Raw genomic sequence first — 18,793 nt, 5'->3', positions numbered from 1 at the left:
AATTTTATATTTGACAACCATGCACAAAACGTCATTCGCTCATTTAAATTTAACATGTAGTAAGGAAGACTCATACTAATACGATTGCCATCACGTTGTAAATGCAATTATTTCCTTAGTCCAAGATTAGCCAAATCCCTATGCGCATTGATGAAGTCCTTAGTTTTTCCTTCAATATTTAGCAATGATCCCAAAACTTTATCGCATATGTTTTTCTCAATATGTATGACGTCCAAGTTATATCTCAAACCCAAGTCTAACCAATAAGGAAGCTAAAAAAATATAGATTTTTTCGTTCAATTTAGTTGATTGGGCATTCGTTTCCTCTTCAAAGAAGATTTACCAAACTGGACATGTGACAATCCACGTAATTATTCTAGCAAATCCTCTCCCTCGACTCTTGATGGTTGGACTCGGTGCTCCTCGTACCCATTGAAAGTATTTTTTTTCCGTCTCCAAGTGTGATCTGGGGCCAACCATCGTCGATGACCCATATAGCAATGTTTGCACCCATAAACCAACCATTGTAAATTTGTGTCAGCTGTACATAAAGGTCTTACCCTTTGTACTCCAGCCAGAAAGATTGGTGTATGCGGGGAAGTCATTGATAGTCCAAAGCAACGCTGCATGCAATCTAAACATTTACCCATTGTACGCATCATAGGTATGAATACCCTCTTTCTATAACTGTCTCAACTCATCGACAAGAGGGCGCAAGAACACATCAATATCATTTCTTGGTGCCTTAGGGCCAGGGATTAGCAACGAGAACATGGTGTATGTATTTTTCATACATGACCAAGAGGGCAAGTAGTACCGGCCATATGTTGTACGGTTTGCTCATGTTATTGAATGGGTTAAACCCATCACTCGCCAAACCAAGTCTAACATTGCAAGGATCTTGGAAAAACCAACCATGTTTGTTATCAAAGTCTTTCCATACCCTAGAATCGGTTGGATGTTGCATGCATGTCGGATCGTCAACACGTGCTTTTACATGCCATCTCATGGCTTGGGCTGCCTTCTTTGACATCAATAGCCTTTGCAAGTGCGGCTTCTGTGGAAAATATTGTAGAACTTTTTGTGGTATCCTCTGTTGCTTACTTGTGCTTACAATCTACCTAGATTCTTTACATTGAGGGCATTCATTGTACTCAGCATTTTCCTTCCAAAACAAGATACAATCATTTGGGCACACATGTATCTTTTTGTAACTAAAGCCCAAGTCACACTCCAAGCGATGAGCATCATTAAATGAGTCAGGGAATAGAGCATCAGAAAATGCAGCTTGCAGAATCTTTATCACCATGTCAAAGGACTCCATGGTCCAACCACCAATGCTCTCGATGTGAAGCAACTTGACTATAAATAATAGCTTTGAGAACTTAGCACATGAAGGATAAAGTGGACGTCGTGCATCGGCTAACAACTCCTCGAAATTAAGGTTTGTTGGAGTATTAGAGATGGATGGTTGATCATTTGTGTTTGCATTTCCTTCATTTTTAGTTGAATTATCCATAAACGACCCATGACGAATGTCATCTAACATCTCATCGAAATCATTAATGTAGTCATTGTAAGCTGATGCATTATCACGTCATCGTCAGAAAATGTAGCATCTAGGAACGAATCATCTTCTCATGGAATATCCATTCCATATAAGTTGGATCAATCCCTATGTAAACAAATGATCTTCGACCATCAGAAAAGAGTGGAAAGCTCTATTTCGGCATCTCTTATATGGATACCTAATGTGATTAGATCCAAGTGTGTGGGCTTGAGCCATAGCCAGGAATTGTCTAACACCTTCATCGTATTCATTGGAATGCAATCTAATTTCGATAAGCATCCAAGGCTTATCCATCTTATGCAGCTGACCAACTATGGGAAAAGAGAATGAAAAAGAGATTGTTAGGGGATAATCAATGAATTGAATGTAATAGATCATTTCTTGGAGTCGAGGTATTTACGGGGATATCTGAAAAAGTAGCAAAGAATGGAAAATATGAGAAAAGCCATCAACCTAAAAATCTTTTGCATTATGGTTTGTGGGTAGGTAGATGTAAACAACTATGTTTAATTGGTGGGCTTTAAAGTCAAGCTCTAACATGTGTTATAAACTGTGAGTAACCATGGCTATTAGGTGTACAGGTTCTCATAAATGACTACTTAAAATTGTGTAGGATGAATTTAAATGCAAATTCATATAGAAATGACATTGAGTATTTGGATTCTTTAGGAAGGTCTGAATGGGGATAAGCATTATACTTTGATGTGACAATAAAGTGAAGATGTACATGGTTAAGACGGAAAATTACCTTTAGTAATTCTACTGAACTGCTATAGATTACTTGAAATAGCTTTTTCAAGATTGTCAGTCGACTCCTTTGGTAAACATAGAATGTTTGACTTTATTCAATACAAATCAGTTGCAAGACAATGTTGTATGATGGTCTCCACCCATTTCTTGATTTGTGCGTGTCATCCTTGCACAGGGGCCATGCTAATCTTCTCTGTATGATGGTCTCCACACCCTACACAAAAGCACCATATATATGGAGATTCAAAATGAAGGTCCTATTGCAAACGACATGGAGATTCATAGCTCTAACTGTTGCATCTATAGAGTTAATGAGGTGTGTTTGTTGAGAACCTAAACTTTGTAATTTAGTATAGATGTAGATACCATAGTATCAGCTATAATTATGACCAACAACTCACTAGACATAGCATAGATGTTAGTGTTATGTATTTTTTCAGGTTGAATCAAGGAAGAGGCTAGAGAATTAGGCACTATTATTGAATTAAGGAGCCCATCAATGAATTAAGGAGCTGCAATTTTTTTATGTATTCTATTACGTGTCAATGCAACCATTATAAAATAAAATAGAATTTAAGTTTGAACAGTACATGAGATAAATTAATTAATCAAATAATACTTGAGTTATTAAATTAACTTATAAATATTATATATAGCTTTCGAAATTATAAGCATCGTGATATTGGTAAATATCATAACTAAATGAATGTTTAACTTGGAGGAGTACTAGTATGTATGAGATATATGGAACTTCTATTTCTGATCGATCAACAATATGCAGGCCAAATCGACTACAAGAAATTAGGCATTTTCCAATGTTCAAAATCATCGACATCGATCTCATGAACAAATATATTTCAACACAATATTAATTGCATCCAATAACCAAGGAATTCTCCATGCTGTACATATAAGGTCATATGTCTACTTCATCCAACCACATGGATTTTGTATTTTTCTTACGATAAGAGGAAAATTACACCAGGATCAAATAAAGTAAGCATATATATATATATGGTTGGTCCCTACTACAACTCAAGGGCATATGAAATATGTGGTGATTGAAGGGTAGGGGTGCTTTGAAATGGCATGCCCGCAGGTGTATCTTGGTGGAATTATTCCAAAACCGAAATTTAAAATTTTTATTGGTGGTGTTTTCTTTTGAAATACATTGTCTCTAATTCTAATCCATTTTATTTTGTATGTTCTTAGTAGGGGTGATTTCGGTCCGGTCCGATCGGTCCTGAGGATATTTTGCAGACCGGACCTATTCGGTCCAGGGTTTTCCCACCTTGGACTGGACCGAAAAGTATATGGACTGTCCCATTTGGGACGGGCCGGTCTGGTCGGTCTTTCGGTCCCATTCGGGATGGGCCGGTCCAATTGGTTTGGTCGGTCCAACCCTGTCCCAACTGGGCCAATGGCCCAATCCCTATATCCTATGTTTAACTTTTTCGGCCCACTAACATTTTATCCAATTTTAAGTCCAAAAATACATAAAAAAAAAGAACCTGAAGGAAAAAGTAAAAATAATCATTAAAAAAAAATTGTCTATATACAATAAATTTGAATAAAAGGATTTACTTACAAAAGAATATAAATTTTCTATATCCATCAATTCCAAACAACTTAAACAAGGTTATCAATCATTCATAGTAATACAATCCCTAATCAGTAAATTCTCCAATAAGTAATAACTAATAAGTAATCATCCAATTTATCCAAATTTAAAACTCTGATTAGAAAAAGAAAAAAAAACACAAAATAAAATTACATAAATACACAACTCTCACTGTGTTAGCCTCTCATATTTACATCAATACAAATCACAAATATATATATATATATATATATATATAAACCGAATAGACTAGCAACCAAATGAAGTTCCTCCCCTGCTACTGCAACAAAATAACAAAACACAAAATGAAATCAGAGCCACAAAGTTGCTTGTTGTTCCATGCACTGCAGTCTGCACATGCCAATGCTTCCTCAACTGTCTGAAGGCATCATATTACTGTTAGTAAAAGAATAATCTTCTAGTGCTATACTCAACCTATTTATCAGAATGTTTCAAACTCCTTAGCCGTAATATTTTTTTCAACCTCTTTTTTCGAAAGGAAGAAAAGAAGAAGAAGATAGAAACAAGTGATCTCTTCTTAATACATTATCAATAAATAAATATATAGAAATATATATATATATATATGTATATATTCATGCATTTCCCTGCACACCTTTTCAAGATCATAAAATATTGGACCAGTTGCTATTTGATGTGGATGTTCCCAATTAAAATATGGAGAGAGAACCCTTTAGGTAAATTGTACCAATTTACACATGCATGTTTGGTGCAAGAGGTAGTTGTTGGGTCCATTTATATCATTATCCTCCACACCACTATGCAAAAAGTGTTTAATGGAGTTTCATATTGAGTATCTTAATTAAACACAAATATTCTGTATAAGTTTCAAATTGACCTATGAAAAAGAGTTTTTATCTGGTATGATTTTAAATTTCTATGTAATCCACACTTATGGCATTTAATATGTACTGGACACTTGATTTTGTTGTGTGGAAATTACCACTAAATTTATATCTAATTTTTCCTCATGCAGATAAGTATATGGGTGGAGAGAAAAGTCTTTGGTTCTCATGGGCAGATTCTTAAGGAAGGACTGGTGGGTGGTAGGCACTTGGAAAATAGTAACAGAAATGGAAAGAATTTGAACTTCAAACTGGTTATTCAAATAAGGATATTGAATTAACTTTCAGAGATAAGGCTCTGCATATTTTATTATATATAAGTGGAACCTAAAGAGCAATATGGATATTGAAAAATATCTCAGAGGTGGTATTATTTTCTGGTCCTACCACCTTATTCACTGACTTTAAGCATAGATAGGGTCTCAAGTCATGATTAAAAAACCATAACCAACAATCTTCTCACCTCTTTAGTCTTTAATCAACATTGGGTGTAAGGTCAGTAGGCATTGTATTTGACGCCTCCACAGAATCAACAAAGTTTCCAACAAGTTCTATCAATAAAAATTTAAAACAAAACAAATTAAATAAAGTTACATAACATATAAGATAAAACAAAATAAATCACAAAAGATATCAAAAGTAAATGCATTACATACCCATATCCAATTGCTTCTCAAATTCCTCCACTTCATCCATTAAAGTCCTAAGGCTTATTGGAGTAAAAGAAGAACAAAGCCAGCTTTGTGCACATATGAGATCCTCAACACTCATTGGATTTAAACTACTTCAGAAAGGGTCAAGTACACGACCCGTAGTGCTAAAGGTAGATTCAGAAGCCACAGTAGATACCGGTATTGCAAGTACATCGCGTGCAACCTTTGAAAGTACACGATATCTAACTGAATTCACCTTCCACTAATTTAGAAGGTCAAAACTATCCTCTTAATCCTCATATCTTTCAGCTAGATATCTATCAACTTCTGACTTACTTTTCAAACTGTCTTCTGACTATAACTATTGCTTAAATTGGGCTATCAAATGTGTCTTTCTACTCGCAATCATGTCAGCTGAAGGATCTACATCTTCATGTGGGGAACTTGTGCGCTGACTTTGAGGAGAACTCTCTCCTTCATTTTCCATGTATGCCTCATACATGTGGATAAATGCATTTCTCACTCTTCAACTGAAATCAATTTTTTTTATTGATCATGTGCATACATTTGTCCCAACCCAAAATCAAGATCTCGCATTTTGTAGCGAGGGTCAAGAAGAACCCCAACAGACAACAACATATGCTGATTCTCCAAGTTCTCTCAATACTTTTCAAACTTTTTCATCATATTTGTGGCCATTAATCCCATCACAGAGTTTCATTCTTCACACTCCATGTTAATAGAATCTTTAATACTAACCAACTCTGGGAAAAAAATATTGAAAGTTACATATTCACCCCCCAAGAAGTGTAAAGTTGCATCATGGAATAATTGAAGAAACCTCACAAACAACTTAACCTTCTCCCAATCAGATGCATTGGGAGGCCCTAACTTCTTTGACTTTCTCCTATTCACCACATCTTCATCATCGACATTGTCATCTCCAAGGAAGCACGGATCTTCTTCCCCCAACCGATCAAAAACCTTTCTAAATTTTAAAGCCCTCTCTAACATAAGATAGGTGGAGTTCCACCTAGTCGGTACATCTAGGCAAACTTAGCTTTTGGATTGAATATCTTCCAACCCCACACATTTCTTAAATATACTTCACCTTTGAGGAGATGATTTAATATCCTTCACAACACCCCTCACCTTTGCAATAGATTCATCATATTCTTTCAACCCCTCATGAACAATTAAGTTCAAAATGTGGGCACAATATCGAACATGCAAGAATTCATGTTCCAAGACCGTGTCTCTCCTATACTTGTTTTTTTCTCAAAAAAGAAATGACCCCATTAGTAGAACTTGAATTATCAAGAGTGAGTGCAAGTATTTTTGGTCGCCCCCAATCATGCAAACACATCTCTATGCCCTTACCAAGTGTATCACCCTTGTGATTTTGAACCAAAGAAAATGAAAGAATCCTCTTGTGTAATTTCCAGTTATCATCAATAAAGTGTGCATTGAAGCACATATAGTTTATGTTTTGCACGAATGTCTATGTGTCCGTGGTGAGGGAAATTCGCTGCCCTCGAAGAGCGTTTCTCAACTTTTGTTTTTCCTTAAAAAACAAACTAAAACAGTCATTGGCAACCGTCATACGGGATGGAATCCCTACCCACTTAGGGCAAACCACAAGCAGAAATTTCTTGAAACCCTCCCTTCAGCATGCCTAAAGGACAACTCATCAAAAATAATCATCTCTGCTAAGACTTGTCGGCAAGCCTTAACACTAAATGAAATGGGCACAAGTCTCCCACTATCACTTCCTCCCTTCACCTTCTAACCTAGAGTCATCTGGGACTTATCCGTCTTCTTAAACGAACATTTCTTACATTGCTTTTCAATGTGATACTTCATGGACTTCGTATCACATGCATACAAAGCACCACAATAATTACAAGCAACCCTAGGTTTAGTGCGATCACCTTTTGGTATTTTTATAAAGTGATCACAAACCATTGACCTAACTCTACTACTTCGTGACCTACCATCCTATTTATTACTTACATTGGATGGGGGTAGGGTGGAGGCATGTCTTGTGTTGACTCTTGCAAATCATTTGTAGAAGACTCCACTGGGCTCTATTCAAATGAGATCAAAATAAATGAGAATTCAGTATCTAAATAAATTCCTTTGAGCTTTGTTCAAATGAGATCAATTCAATTCAATTGCCAACATTTGAAGTAATTTTACATGAAAGTATAATTTGAGAATACAAAGTGGCTCTGTTCAAATGTTTAATGATACAGTTCTATGTCATAAGTAGGGTGAGATTCGGCATGTAAGATCAAAACTATTATACTATCGGCATATAAGATCAAAAGTATTAAACTATCGGCATGTAAGATCAAAACTTTTATACTATTATGTTTAAGAATAAATTCCAGTGGCTCTGTTCAAATGACTCATAACTATTATACCCATGTAGTGAAAATAAGATAAAAACAAATACAAGTACAAATTACATGTAAGAATACTGTTTTGTATCGGGGTTTTTAGATTCAACAAATACAAGTACAAATTACCATACTTAAGATCAAATATTGTAGCGATCGAGCATATAACATAATCAATGATTCCATATATATAGCATGCTAAGCTGATGGGACAAATTAAGAAGCTTAATTCCTCAATTTTGGCATGCCTCTAAAAGGTATATAATATATATATATATATACATGAATAGTTCTATATGTATTTACAGTTTTACTTACAAGACTCATTTTGTTAATTTTCTTTTGAAATTCAAATTTTGAATCTAAAATTTCATGATTTTCAGTATATCAATAATTGACATGTGGAGAAGTAAGTTTTTTGTAAGTTTTTCTTAAGTACATTTAGTATTTTTCGTATATATATATATATAGAGAGAGAGAGAGAGAGAGAGAGTAGTTAATTTAATCTCTAATATATATATATATACGGAAAATGATAGGTATAATGACAAAGTGCCACTACAAGAAACATCGCCTTTCCCGGCGCCTAAATTCGCTGCTAATAATGCCTAAAATCGCTGCAAATACTTATTTGCAGCGATTTATGCTGCATCGGCAGTCCGTCGCAGTTGTTGCGCCTTTTAAAAAATTTGTCAGCGAAATGAAAAATTCGTCGCCAAAAATTTTTATTTGCAGCGATTTTTTCCCCCGCAAATATACTTAATTTCGCCGCAAATAAGTATTGAATTTCACTCTTCTATCGCTGCGAAAAAGTATTTGTAGCACTTTAGATTGTTGCGAATACCCAAAAAATCGCCGTAAATAGCGCATATTTTTGTTGCAGCGATTTTATAAACGCTGCAAATAGTGGCCCCAAACTTATTTGCGGCAACTATGTTTCGCTGCTAATACTTATTAGCATCGACTTTTAGGCGCCGCAAAAAACCTCGTCATATGACTTTGTTTTTGGTGTCCAACTATGTTCGCCGCAGATGAGGAATATTTCTTTTTGCAACGAAATATTAATCGCCGCAAAAAATCGTTTTGATTGTTAGATTGCTTTGACGTCCACTCTTGTTCGCCGCAAAAAAACTTTTTTCATTAGATTAAATCTTTTTGCGGCGAAATATTAAATCGCTGCAAAAGAGATTTTGAACCTAAAATATGCAGTATACGTACAGAATGCAAAATTTGTAGTGGGTACCTAATTCCCTGCTCAAACTGATTCACAACATTACCAAATAGTACTTTAATCCAATACTTGTAAGCATAAAATGTGTACATTAATATATATAAATTCAAGTTCTCATCCAATACATCATCAATACATCATACCCTTTAAGGTTACTATAAACTGGCATATGGTGCATTAATGGAAGGCAATAATGTCTTACAAATGGAAGCAGCTAATGTCTCTTACAACTTTAATCATGAACAAACATCCACAATCCAAGTGATACAAGTATAAACAAATATAAAAAATATGCTTGCTTGGGTGGTGTTCATCCGCAACTTCGAGATATCGATCGTTGATGATTTGCGATGACTTGTATATTGAGGGGCAAAGATCGATCCAGCTGTCTGGAACAGGGTTATCGCCGCAAATTTAGATTTATGCCTTCTACATTCGCTCCACAAAAGAAATATCCATAAAATGAAAATCTGCAATTAATATAAAAACAAATGGTGTACATGAACAAATAATGGGGCAATTAATAGGAAATCTGCAGTGGAGTACACTGCCTTCTACATTATATAATTTTTTTAAAGCATAAAACTCACATGATTTTTTGGTACAAATTATGTAAAACCTATTAATACATTCTAAACCAAAAGAGGAAAAAATCCATGATTTCTTTTCCATCTAGCTAGCTAGCTACCTAATAGAAATATATATTGTTAATCTAATTAAAAAAGGTATTAAAATGGAAGTATATATATGTATTCAAGATGATTATGATCTGTATTAGATCATGTGGTACATTATATTTGCATATACCACATGCATAAAAAAAAATATGATTCCAAATGTGCACGGGTTGTTTATGAAAACTTATTAAACTATCAAGCTGCCATCTACAATTTGAGTACAAGGCACGAATGAACATCAACTATCAAGCTGCTGAGAGTAATAAAAACTATCAAGCTCTACTCTAAAACAAGTAAACAACATAACTAAATTTAAGAAGAAAAGACTACATGTAGTGATGGTATTACCTATCCAGAAGCCTCGTATGATCTGAAGTTACTTCATGCTTTTGAAGGAATTTCTCTATTAATTCTACGAACATCCTATTAAACATAAACAAAGTTAGGTTTGACACCCACCACACTTATACATCCATCATAAAGTTCCCAACTCTTGAAAACTATAACATAATTTAAGGCCTAATTTGCAATCAAAGTACATATCAATACTCATCCCAAGCATGCTGAGTAAAAACCATCCCAGACTCAGAGTCTAAGTCAAAACCTCTATATGCGTCTAAATGTCTAGGCTCAACAGGTACGCAATGGGATATGGGGGTAAACGTATAAGTAATTCACCGGTAGATATACAAGTGTTGATGTCTGTTCTAGTAATTTTTTACAGGATACCATCATGTACCTTAAAATCTATTCGGTGGCGTAGCTCACGTCCAGGATATGTGCATAGTCCGAAGTATGTGTCACCACCATGATCAGTACCCTGTGCACATTTTGCATAATGCAAAATGTTAATGGATCATCTTTTAGCAAGTCTAAAACATACAAAGATACATGCATGACAGATAAGCAGAAGGAAATGGCTTAAAATACACAAATGTTCTGCATATATGATTCGGACTATGCATCTTTCATTTTTCGCTTCTAATTTACAGATGATTGAGTTAAGAAAGTTTGAAGATCTTTTACTTTTTCTTCTTTTAAGTCTTCTTTTCAACCAAAAGACAAATGATACTTGGACGGTATATAAAATGACAAGTTATTTCGTTATCCCATTTATCATAGACTTTATAACTCAAAATATACTTTTCTGACTAACCTCTTGATATATAAAAGCCGACAAGTGACTGGAACTACTTAAAATAGAATCAGACAAGTGTCCAAAGGACATCAATTATTCTAAAAACTTAAACTTAAAAACACAACTCCAACAATACATATCAAGCTAACACAAATTGGCACCACCTTGCCTTTATATGTGCAGCCAGAATCTGCACATGGAGCCCAGAAACTGAAACAAATGTTTTGAGTTTCCTAGGACTCAAAACAGATGTTTCATAGGGAAGACAAACTGCTATTTAGAGGTTAAAGAATCAATAATCATAAAAGTTTAAACTTTTATGAACTCAGCCCCTCAAGGTCTATCAAGTTAAGACACTAACCGAACATACGAAAATGGCAGATATGGGCTTCTATTTCTACCATTTGAATACTTTTAAAAAATTGAAACAGGGATTCTAAGTCTTACGCCAGCTCAAGTGGCTGCAAATAGACTAAGGCCTTTAGGAAGTGGTCCTCCAAGCAGATTCCCAGAGTTTAAGTCATATTGCAGTATTGTCATTGCAAACTACCAAAAATAGAAGCCCATTCCAAACTACTTATTTTTACAATGTAATAAAACACAAACGGCCTAATTTGTAACCCTTCATACACTAATTTGAAACGGGAACCAAACATACCGTTCATACTACAATCCCCACCTATAGCATACCATAACTAATTTGTGTACATAAAGTAGGCCTATCTATACTTGAGCAGAAGCACAAATTGGGAACTCGTATATAATGTATAAAAATTACATGAAATTCATATCATTTGTATAGAAGTCCATAGTAGAAGTAAATCGCATAGGGGAATGAAGACATCACCTGCTTGTAGACCTTCCGTGAATTTGTAGTTCAAATTCAAATTCTCTAAGTTCATTACTTCTAGCGTAAGACGACCCCACCCATGAGATACCATGTACATCCAATATGGTATGAATTAGCCTGTACAACAAGCAACCAAATGTTGTTAAGCATGCCAGTACTACACCCAATCGATATGTATAGTGAAAGCATTAAAGCGTAGACACTTACATGTTTGACTCATGTAAGTATGAGGCCTAACATCATCTCATAATTTTTGGTACATATTATCATACCTATTCCTTTGGATATAACTTGGGCCAATACATATGCTTTCCCAACCCAGCTTGCTCCCACAAAACATATACATATAACCTCCCATTGGATATATATTCTATATATATCTTGTCAATCCACCATCTTAGGCCAAAAATGCACCACAAAATACCACAAAAAAAATTCCCATATTTTTTTACAAAAAATATCCTCACTGAGTCTCTCGAAGAGACTCAATGAGGGACGGGTTCGCAGCTAAGATGGCCCTTAACATACGATCGGTTTCATTTTGTTTCTCCATCATAACCTCCATGTTTGCCTTCATTGACGCCATCTCACTCTTGGAAGCTTCAGCCTCTTTCTTATGTTTTTCAATCAAAGCTATATACTCTTTCTCTCGTGCCAAGGAGTGTTTTCTTGTAGACTCGGGGATCACCATCTCTCCCAGTCCTCTTGCATAACCCGGTCGATGCCCAAGTACCTCTCTGAATACACCCGCTGCTGCTTCATCAGTTCGTTTGTCTGGTTCTAAATTATCCAGCTTTCCTACCATATCCTTCTGCAATATGACATAATGAACCGATTATGAACTTATATGTCCTAATAATGCATTTTTATGATTCAATCTGATAAATATGTAACCATCATTGCATTTAACATACAAAATTTATGCTATAATATACTCACATAAATGTCTTCGGTAGCAGGTGTCACAAATTTATCTTTCTTCTTGGACCAGTGGGTTTCCTTGTAGAAGTCCACCAAATTTGCATTTTCAGCACGCTACATGTGTGTGGTACGTGTGCATGTAACATATTCAATCAGATAATATATTACATATGGCATGGAGAGGTTAATCACTACTAAATGACTATCCAAACAAATGCTAAACAAAAATTCTTGATCATATATGAGAGAAAGCATGGGGATATAGCATACCCCTTTCGCGAAAATCTACATCCTAAATTTAACATTATGTTAGTGTGTGGTTGCCATGACATGAGCTTTCAAACCTTATACCTTTTGTTCTAGCATCCTCACAAAGGATTTGCGACCAGTTGTGTGGTTAATTTTCAGCATCCTTCTATTGTCCCGATTTTTACTTGCTATTTTCTGTCATTGAAAACCAGCATTTTAAGCAAAAGTACATATAGTAATAAATATCCCATGAAAAGTCTGGGTTTAATGATTGAACACGCAGAATGCATACCTGGAAGGCCTCGCTACCCCATCGTTCACAGAGCTTAAACCATACTAGGGGGGTGACCAAACTAGTCCCAGTCGCCAATGCCTCGTCATGGCTGCCATATGACATATATATCTGATGTAGTTGGTGGTGGAAGGCATTAAAGCGCTTACGAAGCTGTTTAGTCACAGCCAATTGATGGTTCTCTAAGTCCCAATCCAATTCAAAATCACCCTGCATAGCCCATTAAAATTTAGGGTGATCACTTGTGAATTATATATAGTATAAATTTTTAATGATCAACATCAAAGTATAAAAGTCTTACCCGAACACGATCGATTAATTCATCCTTATGCTCTTGGGGTACATCACTCCATCTTGGGTAGCTCATGTTGCAGTGATGTTTAATGATCCAGCTTAAACGTGTTGTAAACATGTTTGCATTCTCGCAACATGGTGCTATTTCTCCACTATTTATCTTCAACAACACTTTTCCATGCTTACGTAATTTTTCAAATTCAATACACTTCGCCGGCCCGCGACCACGTCTCGTATGTGCCTGGTTGGATACAGGCACAGGCGGGACATCCTCACCTGTATGACATAATCACAATATCGTTGCGTTAGGGGTCTCATTTGTTTAAAGCAATCTTACACAACAACGATATAGCCCATTAAATTCACCTCGTATATCATTGTCAACTATACCGATCTGATTACTTTGAAGAGGATCTGGTTGTTCCCTCGGGGAGGGTTCTCTGTTTGCCTCTGTCTCCAGACATGGGTTCGCACAAGGAGTCTCCAATGGAGGGCTTGGAGGTTGCGTTTCATCATCTGAACTAGCGTCTCCAATGCGGACTCCACGTGGCCTGCGTGCACTACATCTGTACAACATACCAGTCCTGGGACGGGTTCCTCGTACACTGGGCAATGATCTACCTGGGCCGTTTATGCTTCTCATTAACTCCATGGGTTGAGATGAGATTATGATGGATTTTGCCTTGAACACTAACCAAAAGTCTCCTATTTCCGTCTACCTGAGATTCAACAATAGCAAACGTTAATTACATGAAGCTATTTAGAGGAAACATAACCATAGCAACCATGCAATAAGATAATGCATTAAAATGTCAATTTGTGAAACTATATATATTTGCATGAAGTACCCTCATTAATACTGCTATTTCAGGGTCCACGAAAAAAACCAATGAAAAAGTTAGAAAAATTTATAATAAAGTGCAGTTTGCATTGATCCTGCATACGATCCAATCCATGAAGGCTGCCTCTTTCAACTGATGCGCTGTTCACCTGGTTTCCAATGGTTGGCAGATGCCTATTCTGACTCCGATTCTTCATCAGTGGATAGGTCCTCTTCATCTGAATATTCCCAATCACCATAACCATCTCCGGAACCAGATGGAACCATTCCATCATCAATAAAGTCTGTTGAATGTCTAGGCTCACCACCAACTGCCATATGGCCTCGTGCATCAATGTGGATAGGTTCTATATTAGTCCTACTAAGTGGAGTTGATACTGGATATGCATCACAATGTAAAAGTGGATAATCATATGATGGCTCATTTTCTTGATATACATCATCCTCACTTGATTCGTCATCAATATCATCTTGAACCCTTGGCATTGGTGGAATGTCATACACATTCCTATTATTATACTTCTGCACAACATACTAGTTCCCCTTCGACCTTATATCTCTAATGTAAAAACACTGGGAAGCCTGGCATGCCAACACAAATGGTTCATTCTTATACCAAGTTCTGTCCATGTTGACACTAGTTATATGATCGTCAACTCGTACCCCACGCTTCTTATCACTAACATCAAACCAATCACAGCTGAACAAGTACACTCGACGAGCTCCCATGTAGTGTAACTCCACAACATCATTAAGAACACCATAAAAGTCTAAATTATTAGTATCTTCGTCACCAGTTACCAACACTCCTGAATTTTGTGATCGCCGGCGAAGTTCAAGCTGCTTCGTATGGAACCGTTTACCATTTATAATGCAGGCAGCATATGATGCAACCCAAGGGTCAGGACCACAAGCTAACGCATACAAATCAGCGGACACCCGTGGTGGGTTTCCCGTACGTTGGTCTTGAACCTACACAAATAGCGACCCAAAAATTTTGAACTTATACTTTCAAGTACATACTCAAAAGCAAGGTCGGGTTAATTATAAGTAGATAGAATATATCCCAATTGCTAACTTACACGTTGCTTGAACCAAGTTGGAAACTCAGTTTGATGTGTACGATCGACATAATTTGGGTTTGACAACCTACATTTCTCATAGTGCTCCCTGCATTTGGAGAACACAATCGGCCAATCAATATTAGTTAGTTACGTAAAGTCTACGAGATAGTAGTAGGTCATTTCGAAAAAGCACAAAGGAAGTCATGATTGCTTACTCGAGATAAGGTCCAATCTCGATACAGTTGTTAAGCACGTACCATATGGCTGAGGTGCGGAGTTTATCTTGTAATTGCACATTACGAGCTATACCCAATGGACGAAGTCTTTGGTTGAAAACTTTGAAACCATCTATAGTATCCTCTTCTCCACCATCAATGTTGCGGTCCGCTCGATTAAACTTCGTTTCAACATCTTGGAGATACATGGAGCAAAATGTCAAACACTCGATGTGAATGTAGGCTTCCGCTATTGAACCTTCTGGACGGGCTTTATTCTTAACATACCGCTTGAATTTGCCAAGATATCTTTCGAACGGATACATCCACCGATATTGAACTGGACCCCCGAGTATGGCCTCACCCGGTAAATGGACAGCTAGGTGGACCATAATATCGAAAAAAGAAGGAGGAAATATCATCTCTAATTTGCATAGAATGGTGATGATATCAAGTTGAAGCTGGGATAAGCGATTCACATCCAGGTTTCGGGCGCACAACTCTTTGAAGAAACTGCTAAGTTCAGTCAATGCCAATGCAATATCACTCCTTAAGAACCCCCCAACAACAATAGGAAGCAATCGTTGCAAGAAAACATGATGGTCATGGCTTTTGAGGCCAGTGATTTTGCAATCACGTACAGATACGCAATGTGTGACATTGGAGGCAAACCCATCTGGAAATTTAACCCCAGCGAGCCACTCACAGAATTTATTCCTTTCATCTCCATGTAATGTGTACAATGCACGTGGCATTGTAACACGTCCACCTTCAGACTTAAGATGCAATTCTTTTATGAAGCCCAAGTTCTCCAAGTCACGCCGAGAATTTATATTATCTTTTGTTTTGCCAGGAATGTCCATTAAAGTGCCCAATAAGCTATCGGAAATGTTCTTCTCAACATGCATAACATCTAGATTATGTCGAAGCCGCAACATTGACCAATAAGGTAGTTTGAAGAATATGCTTTTCTTTGTCCAGTTCAACTGTTCTGCAGGGCGTTTTCTCTTCCCACAAGATTTTCCAAATTGGACATCTCCAAGCATTTGTAGTTGAGTTAAGAGACCTGCTCCTTCAACCCAATTTGGTGGCATGCGATAATCTTCTTTACCGTTGAACAACCCTTTCCTCGTCCTCCAAATGTGACCTGCCGGTAAGAGACGTCGATGTCCCATATAACACTGTTTTCTACCATACTTCAACCAAATAGAATCTGTGCTTGCATTGCAAGAGGGACATGCCAATTTCCCTTTTGTTGACCACCCAGAAAGATTTCCATATGCAGGGAAATCATTAATTGTCCACAATAAGGCAGCATGCAACATGAACATTTCCTTTGTGGAAGCATCATATGTAGGTACCCCATGTTCCCAGAGTTCAAGCAACTCATCAATTAATGGCTGCAAATACATATCAATGTCATTCCCTGGTGATTTTGGACCAGGGATAATGAGTGATGTCATGAAGAACTGGTCTTTCATGCATAACCACGGCGGCAAGTTATACGGGACAAGAATCACTGGCCAAATGCTATACAGTTTTGCTAGGTTGTTGAAGGGATTGAAGCCGTCGCTTGCCAGACCGAGCCTAACACTGCGAGCATCCCTAGCAAACCAACAATGGGCTTGATCAAATGTCTTCCAGGACTGAGAGTCAGCAGGATGTCTCATACTAGTCTCATCGGATACCCGCTGCTCTTTATGCCATCTCATATCACACGCTATCTTGTCAGTCACAAAGAGACGCTGCAATCTTGGCTTCAAAGGAAAATGCCGAAGCACTTTTTGTGGGATCACTCGTGACCCATGTGTATTTGGCATCCAACACGAAGCCTTACATATAGGGCACTCGTTAAGATCAGCATATTCCTTCCAGAATAAAATGCAGTCGTTTGGGCATACGTGTATTTTGTGGTACTTGAAATCCAACCCTCGCTCCAATGACCTTGCCTCCTCATATGAACTAGGCAATTTAGCATCAGGAAAGGCAGACCGCAGAAGGCTTATGAGCATATCAAAAGACTTGATTGACCACCCACCAAGCGTTTTAATATGTAACAACTTCACAACGAATGAGAGCTTTGAGAATTTAGTGCAGCCGTCGAAAAGAGGACGTCGAGCATCCTGTAATAGTTGGTCAAAAGTTGAGTTTGGGGAGGGATGTGGTATTGATGGCTGAGTTGACGATGTAGTGTTGTCTTCAGGTGCATCTCCGAATGTGCCTGCTCGGATGTCATCTAACATACGGTCCATGTCATCAATGTACTTCTCTTCAACTCCAATCCCGGGATCGGTGTCGTCGTCAATGATGGGGAGTGTTTCCTCCTCCCCATGAAATATCCACTGAGTGTAATTTGGATTGATCCCTTTTATGAACAAGTGAGACTCCACCTCAAATATAGGCAAGAAGTGGTTATTACAGCATATACGGCAGGGACACCGAATGCGATCACTTTCCTCACAATGGTTTTGTGCCATTGTGAGGAAATTTTTAACCCCTTCAGCATATGCAGGTGATACAAGTCTATCACCCAAATTCATCCAGCTTTTGTCCATCTAAATAAAAAGAAGACTCGTCAAATTCTGCTATTCGTCTCGGTGAAGGATGATATGATAGGTTATTACGATATTCTATATACATATGAGATAAGAAAGTGTAAAGAGGGATTTATGAGGTACTGAAAATCACCGCTGGATTTAGCACGAGGAAGTGATCATGAATGTGGCGTTCAGACTTCTTACATCAATACATATTAATATTAATTTATGATATGACACAAATATCAAACCCATAATATTTTTAACAGTCTTGTAACCTAACATGATCATCATGAACTAGTAGATATGCATCAAACTCAACATGACATATAAGTTGATAGATACATATATATAACCACAAGATTAATATTCAGGACCTAGAAAGATAACGCAATCAAACTCACCCACATGATCATCAATATCAATGATCTATATATTAACAATTAATATTATTGGGCTTGATCATCATAGGCATCTAGTACGTACTAGTATTGACATTCGACCCATAATTCATTTTTATAATGGATCGATGAACTTCTCCATGTTCAGACCTTTGCCAGTGATTAAAGTATAAATGTGCTTTATTTACATCCTTAATATCGACTATTTTAGTAGTGTTGTC

The 18,793-nt window shown here is 37.0% G+C and overlaps 2 protein-coding genes and 1 pseudogene across 2 annotated transcripts; all 3 read right to left on the bottom strand.

Annotated features, from left to right (window-relative positions):
* Positions 1–1,117: 1,117 nt before the first annotated feature.
* LOC121258663 lies at positions 1,118–14,188 on the bottom strand. Its single transcript, XM_041160209.1, has 10 exons — positions 13,881–14,188; positions 13,522–13,790; positions 13,221–13,430; positions 13,031–13,123; positions 12,698–12,793; positions 12,226–12,569; positions 11,756–11,875; positions 1,971–1,978; positions 1,807–1,881; positions 1,118–1,581 (listed from the first exon to the last, which is right to left on the bottom strand). Exons 1-10 carry the CDS (start codon positions 14,164–14,166, stop codon positions 1,118–1,120), a joined length of 1,965 nt encoding a protein of 654 aa, XP_041016143.1. The 5' UTR covers positions 14,167–14,188.
* LOC121258910 lies at positions 2,450–2,523 on the bottom strand (annotated as a pseudogene).
* A 701-nt stretch (positions 14,189–14,889) lies between the features above and the next one.
* LOC121258662 lies at positions 14,890–18,189 on the bottom strand. The gene is made up of 3 exons (XM_041160207.1): positions 15,635–18,189; positions 15,438–15,525; positions 14,890–15,327 (listed from the first exon to the last, which is right to left on the bottom strand). Exons 1-3 carry the CDS (start codon positions 18,187–18,189, stop codon positions 14,890–14,892), a joined length of 3,081 nt encoding a protein of 1,026 aa, XP_041016141.1.
* Between the last annotated feature and the right edge of the window lie 604 nt (positions 18,190–18,793).

Source organism: Juglans microcarpa x Juglans regia, chromosome 3S (assembly GCF_004785595.1).
Source record: "Juglans microcarpa x Juglans regia isolate MS1-56 chromosome 3S, Jm3101_v1.0, whole genome shotgun sequence".
Classification (NCBI taxonomy): domain Eukaryota; kingdom Viridiplantae; phylum Streptophyta; class Magnoliopsida; order Fagales; family Juglandaceae; genus Juglans; species Juglans microcarpa x Juglans regia.
Note: the sequence above shows the minus strand (reverse complement) of the source record. Positions and strands in the feature narration are given on the sequence as shown.